Source organism: Hippocampus bargibanti, linkage group LG07 (assembly GCF_051943395.1).
Source record: "Hippocampus bargibanti isolate YZ-2025 linkage group LG07, ASM5194339v1, whole genome shotgun sequence".
NCBI lineage: Eukaryota > Metazoa > Chordata > Actinopteri > Syngnathiformes > Syngnathidae > Hippocampus > Hippocampus bargibanti.
The window spans coordinates 13,168,965-13,190,545 of record NC_142740.1 but is presented as its reverse complement, the minus strand read 5'-3'; the positions used below and the strand labels follow the sequence as shown (position 1 = coordinate 13,190,545).

Genomic DNA, 21,581 nt, shown 5'->3' with positions numbered 1-21,581 from the left:
TTGTAAATCTGACTATGATGACGTCAGTGCCTCACCAGCCATGAACCTCACCGCACGTCACTGCAAGATTGCTCATTGCCTTCTTTGTTGGAATGCCGTATTTTTACCAATGGATGATGCAGTTGTTTGCGCCTCCAAAAGGACACTGGCATCTAATGATCTATACTTCCACCTAGTGGATAGTTTATTAATTTACACAACTGTAATTTGACTGGTTCCTGTCTACGCGTCCAGATTATCATACATACATTGTTTCCACAACCTCAGGGTGCAACAATATATACTGTGACACACACACACACACACACGCACACACACACGCACACGTACACGCACACAAACACAAAATTATTGGAAAGAACCAACTGGCATGTTCAAAATATTCCAAGAGGCATTTCGGTGCAAACCTTACAATCCTCAACCAAATAACAATCTAGATCCAGTTAAATTTGTTTTGCTTTATCAAACATATAACCGAGTTATCTTTTGTATTTTATATTGCATTCTGTGCTGTGTAAGGTTCTTTTTTTATTTATAACGTGCATATACTGTACTTGCTTTCTACTTTGCTCCAAATTTGGCTGCTGTAAATGACACATTTTTCCATTACTTACCTTAAAACATGTGTGGTCATCATTGAGCACGTTTTACAATTTAAAACGGTGTAGGAAGATTTATCTAGTCCTGCCCTTCACTCTTTGTATGACATGCACGTTTAATACAACAGATTACTCATAACTACATACACGTATACAGTAGTATAGAACGTAGGAGTTTATTTTTCTCCTCAATTTCTCATTCGATAATCAAAACAATTCAAAGCATTTTTCATTCATTCATTCATTCATTCATTCATTCATTCATTCATTCATTCATTCATTCATTCTTCAATTAATTCATTCGAGCAGTAGTTAGTCTTTCTGCCATCCCTCCGTCATGAAGCAGGTGTCAGTAGTGAGAATCACCAAGCTCCCCAGACACACACTCACATAAAAATAGTGGTGAACTCTTCACTTTTTCACATTGATGAAACAAAATGAGGTATTTTTGCACACAGCTCTGATTAGACACTTTCTCTTTCCTTCTTGAGAGACATATGAATCCCAAATATTTTGGTGTCCTCGGTGGGATGTGTCAGCTGCCAGACTAACATCCTCCTCCGAGCTGACTGCTTTACAACAGATGGGCATCTTAATCTTCCTCATCTCCCTCACCACACAACACTTGTGGCCAAATAATATGTAATCTCAGTTGTTTACAAGCAGTAGGAAACCAACACCAGCATTCATTTGACAACTAAAAACATTGTCTTGCAGGGGATATGTATGTAATCAATCGACGAGTGCCTGCCGTCCATGCCATCAGATGTGATTGTTGATGTGACCCTACGTCCTACCCTCTCCAAAGATAGCGCAATCAGGCAGTGCGACAGGGCTTTGGATCATCTCCCTCCTAATCACCATGACAAGAGCCTTTCACCAATTGAAAACAAAACAAAATGTTCTTGTCATTCCAGTCCTTTGTACAGGTACTTTTTTTTTGTAGTGCTACTAATTGTGAATATGTATGTCTTACTCAACCATTTGTGTTGTTGAACAGCAGCCAAAACTCCTTTTTTTTTTTTTTTTATTGGTTTTAATTTTTGCAAAAGCAACACCAACATTAGAAAAGGAAGATATTTCCATCCAATCATCTCATCTCATGTTGTTATTATCAGGTGAATGTTCAGCATCTTCAGCACGAGTGAACTGTTTTACCAGATCTATCAATGATGGGAAATCTTACTGTTCACAGCCACTGATTCGTGCTCAGCTTTAGTTTTGGACCTTTATGCCCTCATTAGCCAAGAACATCTGCTTGTAATTGTAGTAGACAATAAATATTGCAATCCAGGGGAAAAAAACAATCGTTGATCTGACACCGTGTGGAAAATGGAGTGTTTCCCACTAAGATGAGAAGTCATTTTAGTTTTGAAATGTGAGCCCTTCAAAATGACGACTCAAGCACACATTGAGATAGAACTTCATCCGTGTAGTAATAATACCTTTGATATCTGATATAATTGCTGAAAGGATGATAACATATGATCTCAAAAAATATGATCTTGGGTCAATCTCCAAAGATATTGAATACAATACATTTAGGAGAATTTAACTCATTCAGAATGTTATTGTAGAACTGAATTGTATTATAGAAATTGCTTTCATATATTGGTATTTATTGAAACCAATATTTGTCCAAAAAAGAAGAGTGCGTACATCTGCTCCAAAACACAATTTTAATACATATCTTGATAAATGGGATGAAATACGAAACAAGGACAAATTGATTTTAAAGTGAAAATGTTGTGAAAATGATTAGATGTTCATGAGTGTAATATATTGAGAAAGCGAGTCCTTCTCCACATTACTCTTCACATTGTTGATTTACGCAGCCCAGTAGAGTATTTTACGCAACATGGGAATCTCTTGAGTTATGTGTAGTTGAAGGAAGCAGATTTAACTCGTAAATTATGAAAAATGGCGGAGTTACTGAGTTGATCGCTGCTTCCGAACTACATAGTGTGCTATGACTCAGGGCGTGTGTTGTGTGTGTGACAAACATGCATATCACCATGTGTGTTCAGCACACTGGGAAATTTCTAAAAATGGCTGATGATTGATAAAGAAGAATATTCTTGCTGTGTGGGGCTTACAAAAAAGTAACATAGCCTGTACATAATTTAAAACAGATTATTTTCTTACAGACAGTGTCTTTTCGGTGTTCAATTACCTGACATGTTTCGGCGTATTCTTCCGCCTTCGTCAGAGTATCCGAAGCGCCGAAACATGTCAGTTAATTGATCACCTAAAATACACTGTAAGAAAATAATTCGTTTTAAATTAGATATCAAGTAGACAGGATGAACTTAATACAACTATAGCCTGTACATGTTGTCTGATGATGAAAAATGAGAGATAATTCAACAGTATTATGTACAATGAATGTATTTATTCTTTGAGCATTACCATGAGTTATTTCTAAAGGACTGGATTCCTATAACTGCATGGAATAAAATACATCAGTACTGCCATATCATCATTCTGTGATATCTATTGTAACTGAACTACTTCCACGGACCATTACAAGACAATACTAATACATTCATTCATCTTCCACACCACTTTATCCTCACAAGGGTCGCAGGGGTTGCTGGAGCCAATCCCAGCTGTCTTCGGGCACTAGGCGGGGGACACCGTGAATTGTTTGCCAGGCAATCACAGGGCACACAGAGAACAATAACCATTCACTCCAATATTCTACGCAATAAGGACAATTTTGGGTGTTTGAACAATCAGTGTGCCATGCGTGTTTTTGGAATGTGGGAGGAAACTGGACCCGGAGAAAACCCACGCAGGCCCGGGGAGAACATTGAAAGTTCACACATGGAGGCGGGAGTGAGATTTGAACTCACAGCCTCTGCATTGTGAAGTCGGCGTGCTAACCACTCGACTACCAGGGAGAATAAAAACAACCAGTCTATATGACTTTTACCATTTGAGAATTGCAGCAATCATATGCAAAGAACTTTGATTGTTGAAGGTCTTCAGACAAAAGTATACACAGCTAAATGATTTTTACCCAAAAGAAAAAAACAATTTATAGCAGGTCATTGAAAAATGGATGGAAGGCTGGAAATAGCTCCCAGGCCATAATTTAGACATTTATACAATCAAGGCTGGTTAATTTAAAAAGTGGACATATATCTGCTTATTTAATTATTATTTCTTCGCAATGATATGTAGAGTAATCCCTCATTTTTCGCGGTCAATGGGGACAAGGACCACCCGCGATTGACGAAAATCCACGGAGTAGAGTTATAGTATAATAACCCACGTGATAAGACCGAGGGGGTGCTGGGCGTGACTGGGATGATGCACAGCCAATCTACATGGATGTAAACCATGAGATATTGTGCTGTCATTGGGTGACGTCAGTGCTGGGAACCAATCAAGCTACAGCCAAGTACAAAATCTCCGAGCCATTCTGAATTATTTTGATTCTAAACGTAGTTTTCCCATGAAAATATATCTGTAATGCAGTGAAACTGCGATCATTGAACCGTGAAGAAGCGAGGGATCACTCACTGTATCTTCTGTTTTTAGCCATACAGATAAAAACTAAGAAATCTTAACTTTGTTTATGCAGGGTAGGAACACATTAAATAATTATATTCTTAGACATTTCAAGTGGGGAAAGTCTCTGAATCAGTAAAATGTGTGCACCAAGGGTTTCCATCAATGTTGTCATTGCTACAATTTCATTTTGGCTCTTGCCATCATTTCACAGTACTGTATATATGTATTGTTTCTGGCAATGCATTTTGTAGTGTGGTCCTAATGTAACGGAGTTGTGCACTTAGATTATTAAATTATGAAGGAAGTGACGCAACGGCGCACAGTGTCGCACCATGTCCCGCCCATAGTTGCTAGAACAATCTCGAGGAGATTCAGGTTAATCACAAGACGAAACCCATGCGACTTCACCGATCCCTTCTGCCATACTGTGTTGCAGAAATAAAACAAATAAAACGACACATCTACGCGTCTCGTCTTCATTAAGACGGCAGCATCGTGGGGATGAAGACAGTCACTGTTGTGACACCCGTCACATTGGTGCCGTGACCCGGATCACAAGTGACTCTCCACTTCGGACCGGGACCGCAATGCTGCACAATGAAGACGCTGTGCAGTCCCATCACTTGGTGGACGGTGTGTCGACCCCCGTTTTGGAAATTACATGTAGTGTGTTAATTGTCTGACCTGCTGTTTTGCAATTAGTGTGTTTTTTTCATGTACGTGTTTTTGTGTGTTAAGTCTAAGAATGAGCTCCTTACAAGTAACAAGTAGCACACCTTTGAATGAGTGTGTTGGTAGAGGTAGAGACTTCCCAACCGTGTTACAGTTATGTAGTGCAATCCAGAGTGGTGTAGTTTGTACAGAGGGGAATGGGCAGGTTCAAGCTGAGGCCACTTATGTTAGTGGGGACAGAGTTCCTTCCCAGACCCAGTGCATCTACGACGAGCGCACAGACAACTGATATACCGGCAACAGAACCCTTTCTCCAGTCTGTCACAGTTATGTAGTGCTATGCAGAGGGATGTAGTTTGTACAGAGGGGAATGGGCAGGTGCGAGCTGAGGCCACTTATGTTAGTGGGGACAGAGTTCCTTCCCAGACCCGGTGCAGTGCATCTCCGACGAGCGCACAGATCCTGACACACCGGCGACAGATCCCTTACTCCAGTCACTTGACGTAGTTGGTCAGATGAGTGACATAATTAGACAGCATTCTTGTACATCCTTGCCCGATAACCTTGTCTATTTTGCCTGTTGGTCTTTCTGTTGTCTTCCGTGTGTATGTTGCCTCACTTCTGCATAATTTAAGGGGGGTGTATGTAACGGAGTTGTGCACTTAGATTATTAAATTATGAAGGAAGTGACGCAATGACGCACAGTCTCGCACCATGTCCCACCCATAGTTGCTAGAACATTCTCGAGGAGATTCAGGTTAATCACAAGACGAAACCCATGCGACTTCACCCATCCCTTCTGCCATACTGTGTTGCAGAAATAAAAGAAATGAAAAGACACATTCACGCGTCTGGTCTCATTAAGACGGCAGCATCGTGGAGGCGAAGACAGTCACTGTTGTGACACCCGTCACACTAATACTACTAAACATTCAATCCTGAATTCACTTTTATCTTGCGAACTAGTTCGTTTTTGTCATTCGCACCATACCTGTCAACCCGAGGCGATTGGCAGTCTTACAAATAATGGTGTCTGCCTATTTAGAGGGAAAATTTGTTCATTAATAGGCTTGTAGAGCTTTTCATGCTAGTTGCAACGTGAGATTCTCGCGATCAAACGGCTCCAGACCAATTCAGGGCATTGTCACGGTGCCGTAACAGTGACAGAATTAAAACAAGAGAAAAAACGTAATGGACGGAAAACATACAGATTTCGAATGTACGCCGTATGCATTTCAAAATGTATGCTCACTTGTACAAATTACGCCGACACCGTGCAACTTGACGACAGTTAACTGTCATTGGTCTGTGGTTCACTCTTCACTCTTACTTTCTGTGCGTTGTTCTCGCTTCACTCTTGAAGCCTCTCAATTGGTCAATTCGGCGGGGAGGAGTGGAGGGGGTTGGGGGGGATATAGGACTGAGGAGGACGCCGACTCACGAACTCACATCGATAGAGCACACCCTGTTTGGACAGGAAAACTTTCAACCGGAATAAACATCACAATTTGACGTTTCCCTGTGTTTTGTGGAATATTGGCGTCAGCCAAAGTGACAGTGAAGGCTGATCAAGTGGATCGAAGTGCACGGATCACAGGTGGCAAGATGCTCAGTACAAAGACTGACTTATTCTAGGGGAGGATTATAGAACAATTGACAAAAATCGGAAAAGCTAAAGGGCATGCGATGTTTTAAATAAGACCCCGCGTCTTGTGAAAATAACGCGTCTGAAGCACCGGGATTCCCTTTGTTCCCACGTGTGGAGGAGGCTTAACTGAGTGAGGTAAGCAAGACTCGCTTTGTTTACGCTTCGTAAACTGCATTGCACTTTTGTTGTTAAGAGGTGTTGTTTATTGACACGCTGACCTTTAAAAACGCAATTGATTGAGAAAAGTTGCTCAGGTTTACACTCGAAATTTCTGATTTTAGATGTTTTTGTGCGCGTGTTAGTATTTATATACAGAAGGGAGGAGGGGGTAACAAATTGACCTGCAGCATATATATATATATATATATATATATATATATATATATATATATATATATATATATATATATATATATATATATATATATATATATATATATATATATATATATATATATATATATATATATATATATATATATAATAATTTACAAAAAAAATACTTGAGTTATTTAACACTGAAAGTGTAAACAAAATATGAGGTCTGTTGCACACATATCTTCCCTTATACCAACTGGTATTAATAGACTGTAGAATATAAATTCTGAAGGATTAAAACAAATATTTTTTTTCAGAGACAATGGTGTCTAAATTCCAGGTCACCAATTTTGGCCTGCAACATAATTTTTTCTGGGCCCCTGCTAAAGCAAGTAGTGTGTCTATTTCATTTTTCTTGACAAATGTAAGTTGCTATTTTCATTTTAGCACATGCATGACATGTATTTTTCACCACACATCGATTTATCCATCTCGTTTCTATAGTGCTTATCTTGTTCAGGTCATGGTTGACGTATATCACAGCTATCTTTTGAATATATGGTGCATTAACTGGTGGTGTGTTATTTTTTAATTATTTTATAATTTTATATTTAGACATATATCTTTAGTTTGTTTTTTTGTAATTGTACTCCTTTTGTTTTGGTTTTTCACGTTTTTGATTTGCAGCACAGATCAAATTAGAGTTGATATAGATATGGCTTGCACATTATTCATTTAGTTTATATATGTACGTACGTATGTATGTATGTATGTATGTATGTATGTATGTATGTATGTATGTATGTATGTATGTATGTATGTATGTATGTATGTATGTATGTATGTATGTATGTATGTATGTATGTATGTATGTACGTACGTACATACATACATACAAGTAGAATTGACATTTAATGCAGACGGATGTGTGCACGTGCATGCAGTTTTGACCAAATCGTGGCAATGATTGCATGCAGAATGAGTGGTCACCACGAAACTGTAATCGTATCACTAATAGCCAGGTCACATTTTATCGTAAATGTGTAACATCTGTTTATTTGTTTTACAAGAGGAATTACAATTTGTCTTTGTGTCACATTTAAGCCTAATAAACAGCAATTTTTTTCGTATTGACTGGCAGAATGCTTGACATTTTGATTTTTATTGAAATTAAAATTTTTGATTGTGATGATTTTGAACTCTGCTGTGACATTTGTCTGAATTTACAGAATTACATGTCATTTTCTTGAAAATACTTTCCCTCGTGCCTTTTTTCAGTTATCTTGTGTTGTCTTTATTTTAAGGATTCATTTTGGATTCACCTGCTCCCTCAAACCTCAACCAGCTCGATGCCCTGAAAAGGTTCGCCCCCTCAGACAGTTTGCGCTTTTGAGGTGCTTGGTTCGCAACTCTTGTTCATGAAGCGGTGTGGATGTAAACAGAGCTGCAGCCTTCCATTCCGACTTGAATGGCATGGATTAGGATCTGACAGCAGTCTGATGATTGTTTCGAATGTAGGTTGATCACATGCACATAATCCTTCGCTAACTACGCAGTCTGCGCGTGAAAATGGCATGCATCTTTGGTAAGGGTTCACTTTGTCATACCGACTGACAAATGTGCAAGGCTTTGCCTTGTCTAATGTCACTCAGAGTGGATCTCATGGAAACACAAGATTCACTTGAGATGAACATGTAATAATTGCGGAATTAACAACATGCAAATAAAGCAAGACATGGTAAATCCATCCATCCATTTTTTTCTACTACTATTTTCATTAGGCTCCTGCTAAACATTTTAGTGTGTGTTAGTGTTTAGAATGTATCAGTGATAATACTTTTAGCAAAATGTCACTTTCTCACTTTGTCAAGCTGTCAAGTCATTGGCATACTAACTCGGTGTGGCGATAGTATTACCGTATTTATTCGAGTATAATGCGCAACATTTTCTACTTAAAAAAGAACTCAAACGTTTCAGTGCGCGTTATAAACGAGGCCTGGCAAAAAATTGTCATATATATATTTAATGCTTTATCCCTTCCAGGAGGGGGCAGCATTTCCATGGCTATTCTCACCCTTCAGTTTCGATTCTCGGAAAGACCCGGATCACGCGCATTCCTTTGTTTTTTGATTGTTGATTACCATTTCTTTAGCTACACTTCATTTCCTTTCCTCGTGAGTTAAGCATTGCTGTTTTGCACAATTATCCATAACTAGTTTTGATTCAGTGTTTACATTGTCATTCAGTGTTTAATTGTCAATAAATGATTTTTATCACAATGCTTTGTCTGAGCCGAGGAAAAAGTGAAACATTTTATACCGATTTTTAATTGAAAATTAGCGGGTTGCGTGATACACATGTGTGCGTTATACTCCAATAAATAAGGTATGTGAATTAGACTAACAGTGACTGCCTGCTCCCCAAAATTCTCAGCAGCTTGCACAGATAGACTTTAAATGCAGCTCACAAAACATTTACTTTGTCAACAAATTTCATACCAAAGGGGTGGCCAGGAATGCCAACTATTTGTATGAATATCAAAAATCCACCCATGCATCCATTTTCCGATCAGTCGATGAAAAGGTTTCTGCAGCCGTCATCTGTACTTCTTTGAAGGTGTCGGACGTTTCTCTTCATATCCAAGAAACTTTGTCAGCAAACTAAAGTCTTACTGGTAGTTTAGGCCCTATATATATATATATATATATCCCTACAGTCCAGACATGGCGGTGCCGGACAGTAGGAATATATATATATATAGGGGCTAAACTACCAGTAAGACTTTAGTTTGCTGACAAAGTTTCTTGGATATGAAGCGAAACGTCCGACACCTTCAAAGAAGTACAGATGACGGCTGAAGAAACCTTTTCATCGATGGACCACTCTTGAGAGCTTACACAGACGTATTTTCCGATCAGCTTTATCCTCACAAGGGTCGGAGGAGGGTGCTTCGGGCAGTAGGCGGGGGACCTCCTGAACCGGTTGCTAGCCAATCACAGCACACACACAAATGAACAACCATACTGCTCACACTTACACTAAAGGACAATTTCGAGTGTTCCATTAAACCGTAATGCATGTTTTTGGAATGTCGGCGGAAAAGTGTTTCTTTATTGGAAACTGCCTCCCTTTAAGAAAGATAATCATCCAATTATCCAGTGTAGTTAAACTGCAAGACAATTGAATAACAAATCAATGTACAGTAAAGTCTCGTTATATCGATATCGATTATATCGATAGTACTGCTTATTACGATACTATTTCTATGAATGCAAGGAGAAAATTTACATGCCGCAGGATCGGATATATCGATATTTTTTCCGACTCCCGAGAATATCGATATAACGACACTACTATATTGTTTTGAACTTGTTTATTCTCCTCTTTTACAATGTGGGCGATACTATTTCTATGAATGCAAGGAGAAAATTTACATGCCGCAGGATCGGATATATCGATATTTTTTCCGACTCCCGAGAATATCGATATAACGACACTACTATATTGTTTTGAACTTGTTTATTCTCCTCTTTTACAATGTGGGCTTTGACTGGGGCAGTGATTGTTTGTATATGTCAATGTGTGTTTTGAATATGTCTTACGTTTTAGTCTGAGGCATTTTATATGTCAAAGATTGATTCATGATGAATATTTTCTGACAATTTAAAATTATGTTTATGCATCTTTAGTTGTTAGATTCCCCTCTTCTAAATGTGTTTTTTTTTTCATATGTCCTACGCATGTCAGAATTGATCTTTTGGGAATTTCATATGAATTCATTTCATTCAATTCATAAACTTTGTGCTTTGTGGACTAAATAACTAATAATTTATTGCTTGTTAATAATAATAATAATAATAATAATAATAATAATAATAATAATAATAATAATAATAATAATAATAATAATTCATTTCATTTATAAGCGCCTTTCAAAACTCTCAAAGTCACTAGGTCACTTCACAGTCACAGGATCAGTTTTTCTGTGGATTAGCAGCGGCAGCCACATGTGCCAACCCGGAAGTTAATAGATAGAAAGTGAGCTAGCTAGCTAGTAGATAGCTAATAGATAGCCGACAGATAGCTAGCACGATAGCTAGCCACCTAGATAGTTCTATAGCTAATAGCTAGCTAGTTAGTTACTTAGCTAATACACTGAATAATAATATTAATAATAATAATAGTAATAATAGACACTCGCAGAAATAAAATAAATATTTAAAGTTCAATGTGTGTAAATTTTGGAGTCCTGTAAGTCTTTATAGACTATGTCGACACTTGACTTGTTCTGTAAATCCATATATGTCATAACATGAAATCGTGTCTATTTCTGCCACACAATGGTATTCATATTGTAAATGTTGCATCGAAATAAGCTACATACAGCTGCTATGTTCTCAAATTTTGCCCCGCATGCTACATATCTCTTGACTAAAAAGAACGAAGCGACAATGGGTAAGCACATGCATGAATGGCTTATCTGTATGGCTAGTGACATTTGAGATTAGTGGATGCTTCAGTCCCAAGTAATACACAATGTGATTGGGTCAATTATCCACTCTGTAAAATGAAAAGAAAATATCACTTGTGACACCTTGAAAATAATTCAGTGAACATGAAATTTAACACGGCAACTTAGTTCCAAAATTAGACATTGTTTTATTGTCATATTGTCCTGTAACTGCTCTTGGCAGTGAGTGTTTCTCTGCTTAACATAACAGGTGCTTTGATTGAGATGAGTCATTTACCTCAGTCAGCCAAGTCGTAGTAGGTTGGAGAAGTACACGCAGGCAGATGGACAAAACAACCAATATGATCTCATGTCGGCATTTTTCCATTTGACTGGCTCTACCGCTAAACATGCTTAGGGTGAGGCATGTTTAGCTTAGCGGTCGGCATGGTGCGTTGTCTATGGCATTTGCAATTTTTCAGTATGCGATTGAACCCCGGTGAGGTGTGTATGAATGAATTTATGACCTGGTTTACTGCCAACATCAATATTTGACAGAGTGACTTACCAAGCTTGAGAAATTGCTGGAAAAAAGGAATCCCTTAACTGCCAATACACTGGAATTTTTTTTGAAATAAAATTATAGATCAAAAACTCCCGGTAATTTGAACAAATCCTCTCCTCGAAGACACATACATAAGCAACATCAGTTCACAAACTTGATAATTTCACTCTGATTGAAATATTAACACATTCATTATATTTATTGACATGATATTTTAAACATTTCAAACTTAGGTTAAAATAGAAATATGTTACTACCAAATAAAATGCAAAATAAACAATATCCTATTGAGCAACAGTGACAAAACGCAGAGAGAGTCCCAATGCAGTATCAATACAGCAGTGCCGCTTCATGAGGCCTCATCTACCCATCACATATTACATCAGTGAAGGTCACTAGAGAGAGGTGATAAGGGATTTTATGGGTGACCCCAGTTTGAAAGTTGCAAACAAAAAACTGGGCATGGACTCACAAAGAGCAACATGACAGTAACACCAACAGAACAAACAATCATCTCACAAAGACAGAGACATCAGGGAGACAACAAGAACAACTTGACAAATCTGAGTGGCCGAGGTAGCTGATTGGTACACTGGGACAAATGAGACTAACAAGAGACCAATTGGGCAGCACATCTGCCTCACAGCACAGAGGTCCAGGGTTCGATTCCAGGCTCCTGTTATTCTGTGTGGAGTTTTCATGTTTACCTGGTGCCTGCATGTGTTTTCTGAATGTACTGCACTTTGGTTACCTCTCACGTTCCAAAAACATCACCTGCTAAACTCATTATTCTTAAGGCTCGTCATGCAAGTTTTTTCACCTTTCCACTTATTACATGTCTCAATTGCACAGTACACGAGAATAATATGGAAATACACATAATTGACAATTGTTTTTGTTTTTTAACCAAACATGTTATTCAGAAAACATGTCTTAGTTGTGTTTTTCTTACATCTGTACATGCACAAAGCACATCAAAGAAGAGTTGAAAATCGAAAACTAAACATCGACAATCTGCATGGTGTCCCACAAGCCTGTCAGTCAAAAGGATGCGTAGGCTCAGCTTGTTATCTTCACTCCATTTAACAGATTCACAACTGAGTCTCCAATGATGCATGTGACCTTGACAGGCACAACAGGCTGGAGCTAAAATGTGACAGCTTTCTTGATAGACCGTGCCATGGCCCCTTAACAGGTCTCTCTCTCCAAATTCCACACTGTGAAGTGAGCATGCATGCTAATTAAGTGGCCTTATGATTTTTGACTGATGGCATTTACAAAGGCTACTCTATTTTTGGGGGATAGGCATAAAAAACAATTGTGTTTTGTCTAATACCACATTTTGCCTTCGAGCTGAATGCAAGAAACTAATCATTTTAACACCATTTTAACATTAGTCTGCAATGTATATACAGTGATCCCTCACCACTTCGCGCTTTATGTTTTGCAGCTTCATTGTTTCACATTTTCTACAAAACTCCAGCCATATCGGCATCCATATTACGGAAAGCTGTGCTGTTTCATGATGATGTTTTTGTGTATGCAGTACCCTTTTTTTCTTCTTTCATCCCCTTGGACCTCATAACGTGTAGAGCCAACCATAGCAACCAGGTCTCTCCATCTGGGCCTGTTGACCTTGTTCCAGGGTCACATTGTAGGCAAAGGCCTATGATGTCCAGCAAGCGTTTGAGTGTGTGTGTGTGTGTGTGATTCCTCTGTCACGATTTGCAAGGTGGTGGTGGTGGTGGTGGTCTTCCCTAAAAAATGCAGGCAAGAAGAAGGAGCAGGGTGTAATTGACAAATTGTATTAAATAAGTCAGCAGGAACAAAATCTCAAACAACGTCATCAAATCAAAAAGGTCCAAAGTAGCAAACAAAACCATGAGTACAACATGTCAAGATGAAACAAACCTGACAGGGTGAAACTGACACTGATTTTTTTTAACTCCCACTGATTAATATGACCAACACCTGTGCAGCTGGAGGCGGGATCCCACAGTGCCACGTTGATGCTGGTTGGGTGTTTTTGGGGCAGGTGGATGACATGGCCATACATCACACTTGCTGCATTGTGAGACGGGAAGCAGGTGGCCACTTGGGTACGTCTCTTTGAGCCTCATTTGTGATGTGCTTGGTCCGCGAGATACCTTAAATCAGGGGTGTCAAAGTCATTTTTTGCCACGGGCCACATTGTAGTTATGGTTTCCTCTCGTGGGCCGTTATGAATTTGGGGAACCCATTAGAATGTTTAAATCCCTTCAAATATTACATATAGAGCACACAGCAAATTAATGAATAACTCGAAGTCAAGAATAATGACTTTTATTGTGGTTGACATCCAAAAAATATGAAATTTTGGCTCAGATTTTAGCAATCATCATGGAATTTAACAAGTTTGATTTGCTTTCGCGGGCCGAAAAAATGATGTGGCGGGCCGGATTTGGCCCGCGGGCCTTGACTTTGACACCTGTGCCTTAAATCTTAAGAATCTTAATCAATGGACAGGTTTGGAAGCTATAGAAGATGGAGATAACTGAGGCATTGTAGACTCTGAGCTTTGTTGTCCTGGATATGTGCTGATAGCGCCACAGCAGTCTCTTCAAGGAATGCATGACAAAGGCCGCAAGAGCACGGCGACGGTCCACCTCAGTTTTGAGATATAAATATGTGGAGCATAGCATCTTTAAATTATGTAAACAGTATACTTTTAACATGAGACAAAAATGACAACAGTACACTGATATACTTACAGTACTTATAAAACAGTCAGTATAAAACAGTTTTGTAACACAAATCCACATTTGAGAGGGGTGAAGAGGCTTCTTTTGGTGGTGTATTAGTTGGTTCTCCCTGACTCGACCAGGCTTTAAGTTCACTTAGTGTTCTGCTGGAGTCGCAGATGGTGTATCTGAGGTTTCTGTTAGGGTTGTTGCATTAGTTATCATACATTTGCTTATGATACATTGATTATGATTGCAATGAAGAATGCTTGGGCTTATAATAAAAATGCTCATACATGTAATCACACATTCACCTCTCTTCTTCGTCTTTCACGTTCCCACTTAATCATTCAACTAACTATACATTCAATGTTGGTGTGAAGTTCTCAATGTGTGCTGTGAAGATGCTACTATTTAGGAAGGAATGGAGGGTAAAGTTGGTGGGATGCTTTTCCTCAGCTAACCTTCAACGACTGGATGGCAGAGTGACTCAACTGTCGGCCAAAGGTCTGCGGGGATGTTCCAAGTGCCCCAAGAACTTTGATTAGAGTAAAAGAATTGCTTGCTTCCAAGAAACTATCTACCAAGGACAATCACTGTAATAAAAGGGAATGGGGTAGAAAGATTGTTTACAATAGGTGACAACGCTGTACCATGTACTCTGTCTTCTCTATTCTCCTTGGAAGTAAAAAAACAAAGAGACACCTTCCCTCCTTTTTGTGTGACTTTCAATTATTTCTTAATTTCAACTTTAAGAGTTTCTAAATTGGAAGAAAAAAATAGTGGTGCATAATGTGGTGCCATTCATTTTGTCTTCCTATCGGTTGAAATAGGCTCAATGTTTATTTTTATTAATTAGACAATTGTCTTCTTTTTTTCTGTCATGACTGAGCTGACAATTTCGGCTGTCACTTCAACCTTTGTCAGAGCCAAGGGTAGGCAAGACGCAGCTCCCGAGCCACAAGTGGCTCCATAGTGCTGCCCAGTGGCTCCCTGATGCTTTTTCAAAAATGTTTGAAAATGGAAAACGATGACAGAGGGAAACATATTTATTTTTTACATGTTTTCTGTCGGACAAATGTGACAAAAACATTATTTTATGTTTTCCTATAATGTAAAAATGTGGAGTTGAATGACTTTCAAACTTTGCAAACATTGCCTCCAAGATGCATACACATCTTAATGACATTGCTGTTCTTTGCGAAGACGAGCATTCAACCCTCAGTCCAATTCTCATGTTGTACTGTATAGCTTGTAACCATAACTGTCACTGTTTTTTTTCCTGAAAGAGGTGTTTACCAGAAGGATTTCTATAAGATGTGATCTCTGTGTGTGCTCTTTCTATTCTGAGAATCCACGACACAAGACTATTACGACTCAAAAGCGTGGGTTTTCTGCCTGCAACATGCATGTTATACACATTCCATCTTGTTGTTTTTTTCAAATCCTCAAAATAAAAATTACATTAAAAACCTGATACATTTATGGCATTTCTATAATATCAACGCAATGAAACATACTGTGATTCATTCATATTGTAATTAAGTTAAACTTGAGGCGGCATCCTACAACAGAGTAGTCACGTCATTCTCCGCAGGATGCGCTGCAGGGAAATATTAATCATTTAATTTAATCACCAAAGCTCATTATGTATTTGGAAACAACTTTGTCATTTTGATAATACAGTGGGGCCTCGTTTTACGAACACCTTGTCTTACGAAATTTTCGGTTTACAAACGTTAAATTTATGAAAATAAAACCTTGGCATAAGCACTACTTTTCGGGATACACATGGAGCACCGCCCCACCACTGCTGGCGGAGTAATCTTTGGCGGAAGAACACCAAGGCACACGAGCGAACAGCGCCCCAGCCGGCCTACCTTTCCAAACCCCCTTTGTCTGAATGCACACGTCGATCGTCTTCAACATTTTTTTTTACTGATACTTTTGCTGTTATGGGACCGGAAAAGACCCCACCACAGGCTCGTGTTCAGCCGAAGAAGACACAGAACAAAATTACAGTTGAGGAGAAGAAGGACATCATTGAGAAACACGAACGAGGTGTGCATTTGTCTGATTTAGCGGCCCAGTACCGATATGCTAAGTCCACCATTGATACCATCCTTCGCAACAAAGCTTTACACAAAGGCTTTATACATCAGAATCATCTTTATTGGCCATGTACTGTATGTAGAACACACCAGGAATTTGTCTCCGGTAGTACAGGCTGCATGAGTATCATTATAAACAAGGACATGACAAAGAAGTATTGAAGCAACTTCTGTCATGTTGCGTACTGTCGTTTTCAGGCTCCCTGATGCTTTTTCAAAAATGTTTGAAAATGGAAAAACATGACGGAGGGAAACATATTTATTTTTTACATGTTTTCTGTCGGACAAATGTGACACATTCCTCTCCTTTATCTTCTGGTGTGCCCCAAGGCTCTGTTCTGGGACCGCTCCTCTTTATCACCTACCTTCTTCCCCTTGGCAATATTCTCCGCAAATTTGGTATACAATTCCATTGCTTTGCGGATGACACCCAGCTCTATCTCTCCAGCAAACCCGGCGCCTCTCTTCCACCTTCTTCCCTTTCACACTTTCCTCTCTGAAATGAAATACTGGTTTACCAATAACCTCCTCAAAACAGCGAAAAAACTGAAATTCTCCTCGTTGGTACCAAATCGACCTTGAGAAAAGCTAACAGTTTCTCCCTCACTATTGACAATTCGACCATTTCTCCCTCCCATCAGGGGAAAAGCCTAGGTGTCATTCTTGACAGCACACTATCTTTCCACTCCCATATAAATAACTTAACCCGGTCTGCGTACTTCCACCTACACAATATCAATCGTCTTTGCCCATCTCTCACTCCTCACACCACTGCTATCCTCATTCATAGTCTTGACTCCGGGATTGACTATTGCAATTCACCTTTCTTTGGTGTCCCTCAGAAACTTCTCCACAAACTTCCACTCGTCCAGAATTCTTCAGATCGGATCATCACCAGAACCCCATCCTTTCACCACATCACCCCCGTTCTCCAAGAGCTCCACTGGCTCCCGGTCAAATATAGAATCAACTTTAAAATTCTTTATACATTTAAAGCTATCCAGAACCTGCCCCCCCCCATACCTATCTGACCTTCTTCAAATTTCTATTCCTTCTCGTTCCCTCAGATCCTCTTCCTTCCTCCGCCTCTGTGTGCCCCCCCCCCCCTGCCCGTCTCAGCACGATGGGTGACAGAGCCTTCAGCTGCTCAGCCCCCAAATTTTGGAACTCACTTCCTCCCAACATTCGTAACATCGATTCTCTTCCCACCTTCAAGTCCCATCTCAAAATGCACCTATTTAAAATTGCATTTTCCGTGTTACTCTCTCTTTCTTGTTTCTATTTATAATTGTATTTTATTTATTGCATTCTATTTGTGATTATATTTGATTTATTATGGTACCTATGCTTGTCTGTGACTGTAAAGTGTCCTTGAGAGCTTTGAAAGGCGCTTAAAATGTAATGTATTATTATTATTATTATTATTATTATTATTATTATTATTATTATTATTATTATTATTATTATTATCGATGAGAAGGTTTCTTCAGCCGTCATCTGTACAAATTTGAAGGTTTCGGACGTTTCGCCTCCTATCCAAGAGGCTTCGTCAGCGAACTAAAGTGTGACTGGTCGTATCGGCCCTATTTATATATCCCTAATGTCCAGACATGGCGGCGCCGGACACAGCTATGATAGGTCCCTACTCTCAGGTTGGGGGGAGCAGAGGACCACTCCCTGTGGCTAGTTCGCTGACGAAGCCTCTTGGATAGGAGGCGAAACGTCCGAAACCTTCAAATTTGTACAGATGACGGCTGAAGAAACCTTCTCATCGATGGACCACTCCTGTACGACTGAGAGCTTACACAGACGTATTATTATTATTATTATTATTATTATTATTATTATTATTATTATTATTATTATTAATCCTCATTAGGGTCACGGGGTGTGCTGGAGCCTATCCCAGCCATGTTCGGACACGAGGCGGGTGACACCCTGAATTGGTTGCCAGCCAATTGCAGGGCACACAGAGACAAACAATCATCCACACTCACACCTAGGGAAAATGTAGAGTGGTCAGTCAGCCTGCCATGCATTTTTTTGGAATGTGAGAGGAAATCGGAGGACCTGGAGAAAATCCACGCAGGCCCGTGAAGAACATGAAAACTCCACGGAAGATGCCGGACCGGGTCTTGAACTCACGACCTCTGCACTGTTAAGTCGGCGTGCTAAACACTCATCTACCATGCTGCCATTATGGCTTATATCCAGCTTTTATTTTTTTGTGGTTCCAGACAGATTTTTTTATGTCTAATATGTCTCTTTCTCTTTTGGGTTGCCAAAAGCTCTCACTGCTTCCTTGTGCGTCAAAAAAGACATCTTCAAAATAAGAACATCACAATTTTAGAACGTAACCCCTGTGATAAACAAGGGATCATTAAAATCGAGGATCATAAGTACATATTTTATTGAAAATGTGGATTATTTCACGGGGTTACACTTTCCACACAGACTGAGTGGGGGTGTTGTTTTCTCTAAGTGTAACAAATGGATAAATTGTTACAATTATGTAGCTCAACTTGCTTCTAGCACTCAGTGTCACTTGTTGTGGAGTTGCTAAGAGCAATTGGGTGTAAATGTACAGTCGAAGAGGCAGACTAACTGGACATACATTAAAGTCTCGTTATATCGATATTCTTAGGAGATAGAAAAAAATGTCGATATAACCGTACTGTCGATATATCCGTCTTGCGCCGAACTGCATTAACAAAAGCCCCCAAAAGAGGGCATCCAAGCGCCATATAAGAAACGGCGCTGGCCATGAGCTCGCCATTTTGTGCCGTTTTTTGGGTGAGAGATGTTCCCCGAATGTTGCCTCAAAATGGCACATATAATTATTTAATCGATTGCAAACATGTATGCTTTCCTCTTCAGTGCTTTCCTCTACAGTGTATTTGAATCATATTCATAACTGGATGTGTAACAAGAAAGCATATTATCCGAATCTGAAGCCATTGTTTGGATTCACAAGCAATGCAAGACGTCTTGGTGTAAAGTCATTTTTATTGGTGTTTTGGATATGAATAAAAAGTGACATCGGTTGTCCTTTAATACACAGTATGGAATGTATGCTAATTTTCAAAATCATCACGCTTCAGCAGACAAAACAAGAAACATTGTTGCAAAAAAACGATTGCATTCATATACAGTACAGTGGGCATGTACATAACACAATAGGGAAACTGCAACGCTTACATCTTACTGTATTATGTATGCAATTTAAAAAAGTCATCAATCTTCTTCTGCTTCCCATTTTTACCTTTTAACACAAACACTTCAATCTCGTCTGCTACACACGAGCTGGCGTCTAAAAATGAAAATGGCTCTGCTACACAGGAGCTGGTCACGTAACAAACTCACGTGACCAAGTCACGTGACCAAGTCGACCAATGGCGCGACCGATGGCGTGTATCGATATAAACATAGCAAAATGGCCAGCGGCAGATGAAAAAGAGCACCGTAGTAACCGGATTATCGTAAAAACGACAAATCGTACTAAACGGAACTAATTATACATAAAAAGACTAGAAATGTGCACGGGAAATGAAAATAGTGTCGTAATAAGCAGTATTATCAATATAAACGATATCGATATAACGAGACTTTACTGTATTGAGTTCTCCACACGCAGAGCAAAGGAGGAAGGTGTGCGTGTTTCTTCCTCACCCATGCCACCTCATCTGGCTCCTCTCAATGCGAAGCAGCAGAGGCTTGATTCTGTGTCCCCTCCGGGATGATGGAGCTTTTCATCTTATCTGTAAGGGACTGAGCCTGTGGAGAAAACTCATTTTTCCCTGTATCTGGGGTCCTGTTCATTTCATTACAACATGCCGTTCGTGACCATAGGTCCGCGGAGGAACATAGATTGAACAGTAATCAAACTTGGTTTAATTCATCTCCGGAAACAAACACACGAGACAAAATAATGTCTCAAAAATGTAAACAAGAAATTTCAATCAGAAATGTTTATATGTAAATAAAACCACATTCATAAAATATTACACCCAAACAAAGATTGTAGATTTGTGCTGTTTTTGAAGTGATGTCAATTGCTTCCACCTCCTTAGCAATTACAGGTGGCCTTCACAGTCCTCACAGAGATCAAAATGGGAGGACTTGCACTCACACTTACTGCATAGTCACTGCATGCAACCCACCCGGCACCTTCCCAACCAACCCACCCACTCCACACCTGCAAATAAACACATCCCATAAGCGGCGGGGCGTGTACTGTATCTGGCAGTCGTCATCAACACAGGAGTCCATCGGTGATGGACTGAGAGGCCCCGCTTATCTTGTAAAAGTGATATTGACAAGCCACATGTTCAGAATAGTAAAGTCATTTAATTCTTTTCTCAACTTCTGTTTTGCTTGCAGGTGTGTCTGTGAAGCTTCCTCGGTGTTACATGGAGCAATCAATTCACGGAAAAATGAGAAAGAGCCGAAGTGTCTTCACAGTTTCTCCTAACAACGTAAGACATTGGATTATCATACCCCAGTATCGTAAAACCTATACTAGAACACCTATTTGAAATGTGTACAGATGCTCCCCACCTTACGCACGAGATACGTTCCGAGCTGTTGTTTGTAAGGTGAATTTGTTCGTAAGTTGCTTCAGTGCGATATTTTTTATGGAATGTATGTTTAAAGGACAGACTTCACTTTTTTGTTTCTTAACTGACATCAGAAAAACGTTTTATAGCATCTAAAATACCCAAAACACGCAGTATGATATTTTTATTCAAATGCAAAACCAATAAACACCAATAAAAATGATTTAAAGTGTCCAAAATCTGCAAAAAAATTGAGCTGCGGATTGGGCATTTTCAGAAAGTCCCGCCCCCAGTTCGTGACATCACGCCAAGACGTCTTGCATTGCTGGAGAATCAAAACAATGGCTTCAGATTCGGGGAATATGCTTTCTTGTTACACATCCAGTTATGATTCAAATTGTTCTGAAGAGGAAAGCATACATG

General features: G+C 39.4%; 1 protein-coding gene across 1 annotated transcript in view; it reads left to right on the top strand.

The window, feature by feature from the left end:
- The first annotated feature begins 6,227 nt into the window (after window positions 1-6,227).
- pde4ba (phosphodiesterase 4B, cAMP-specific a) overlaps window positions 6,228-21,581 on the top strand; it is a 158,130-nt gene continuing 142,776 nt past the window's right edge. Inside the window, exons 1-2 of the mRNA XM_089001855.1 lie at window positions 6,228-6,573; window positions 20,983-21,077. Of these exons, the coding sequence (XP_088857981.1) occupies window positions 21,012-21,077 (66 nt within the window). The 5' untranslated portion in view covers window positions 6,228-6,573; window positions 20,983-21,011. The remainder of the gene's footprint in view (window positions 6,574-20,982; window positions 21,078-21,581) is intronic.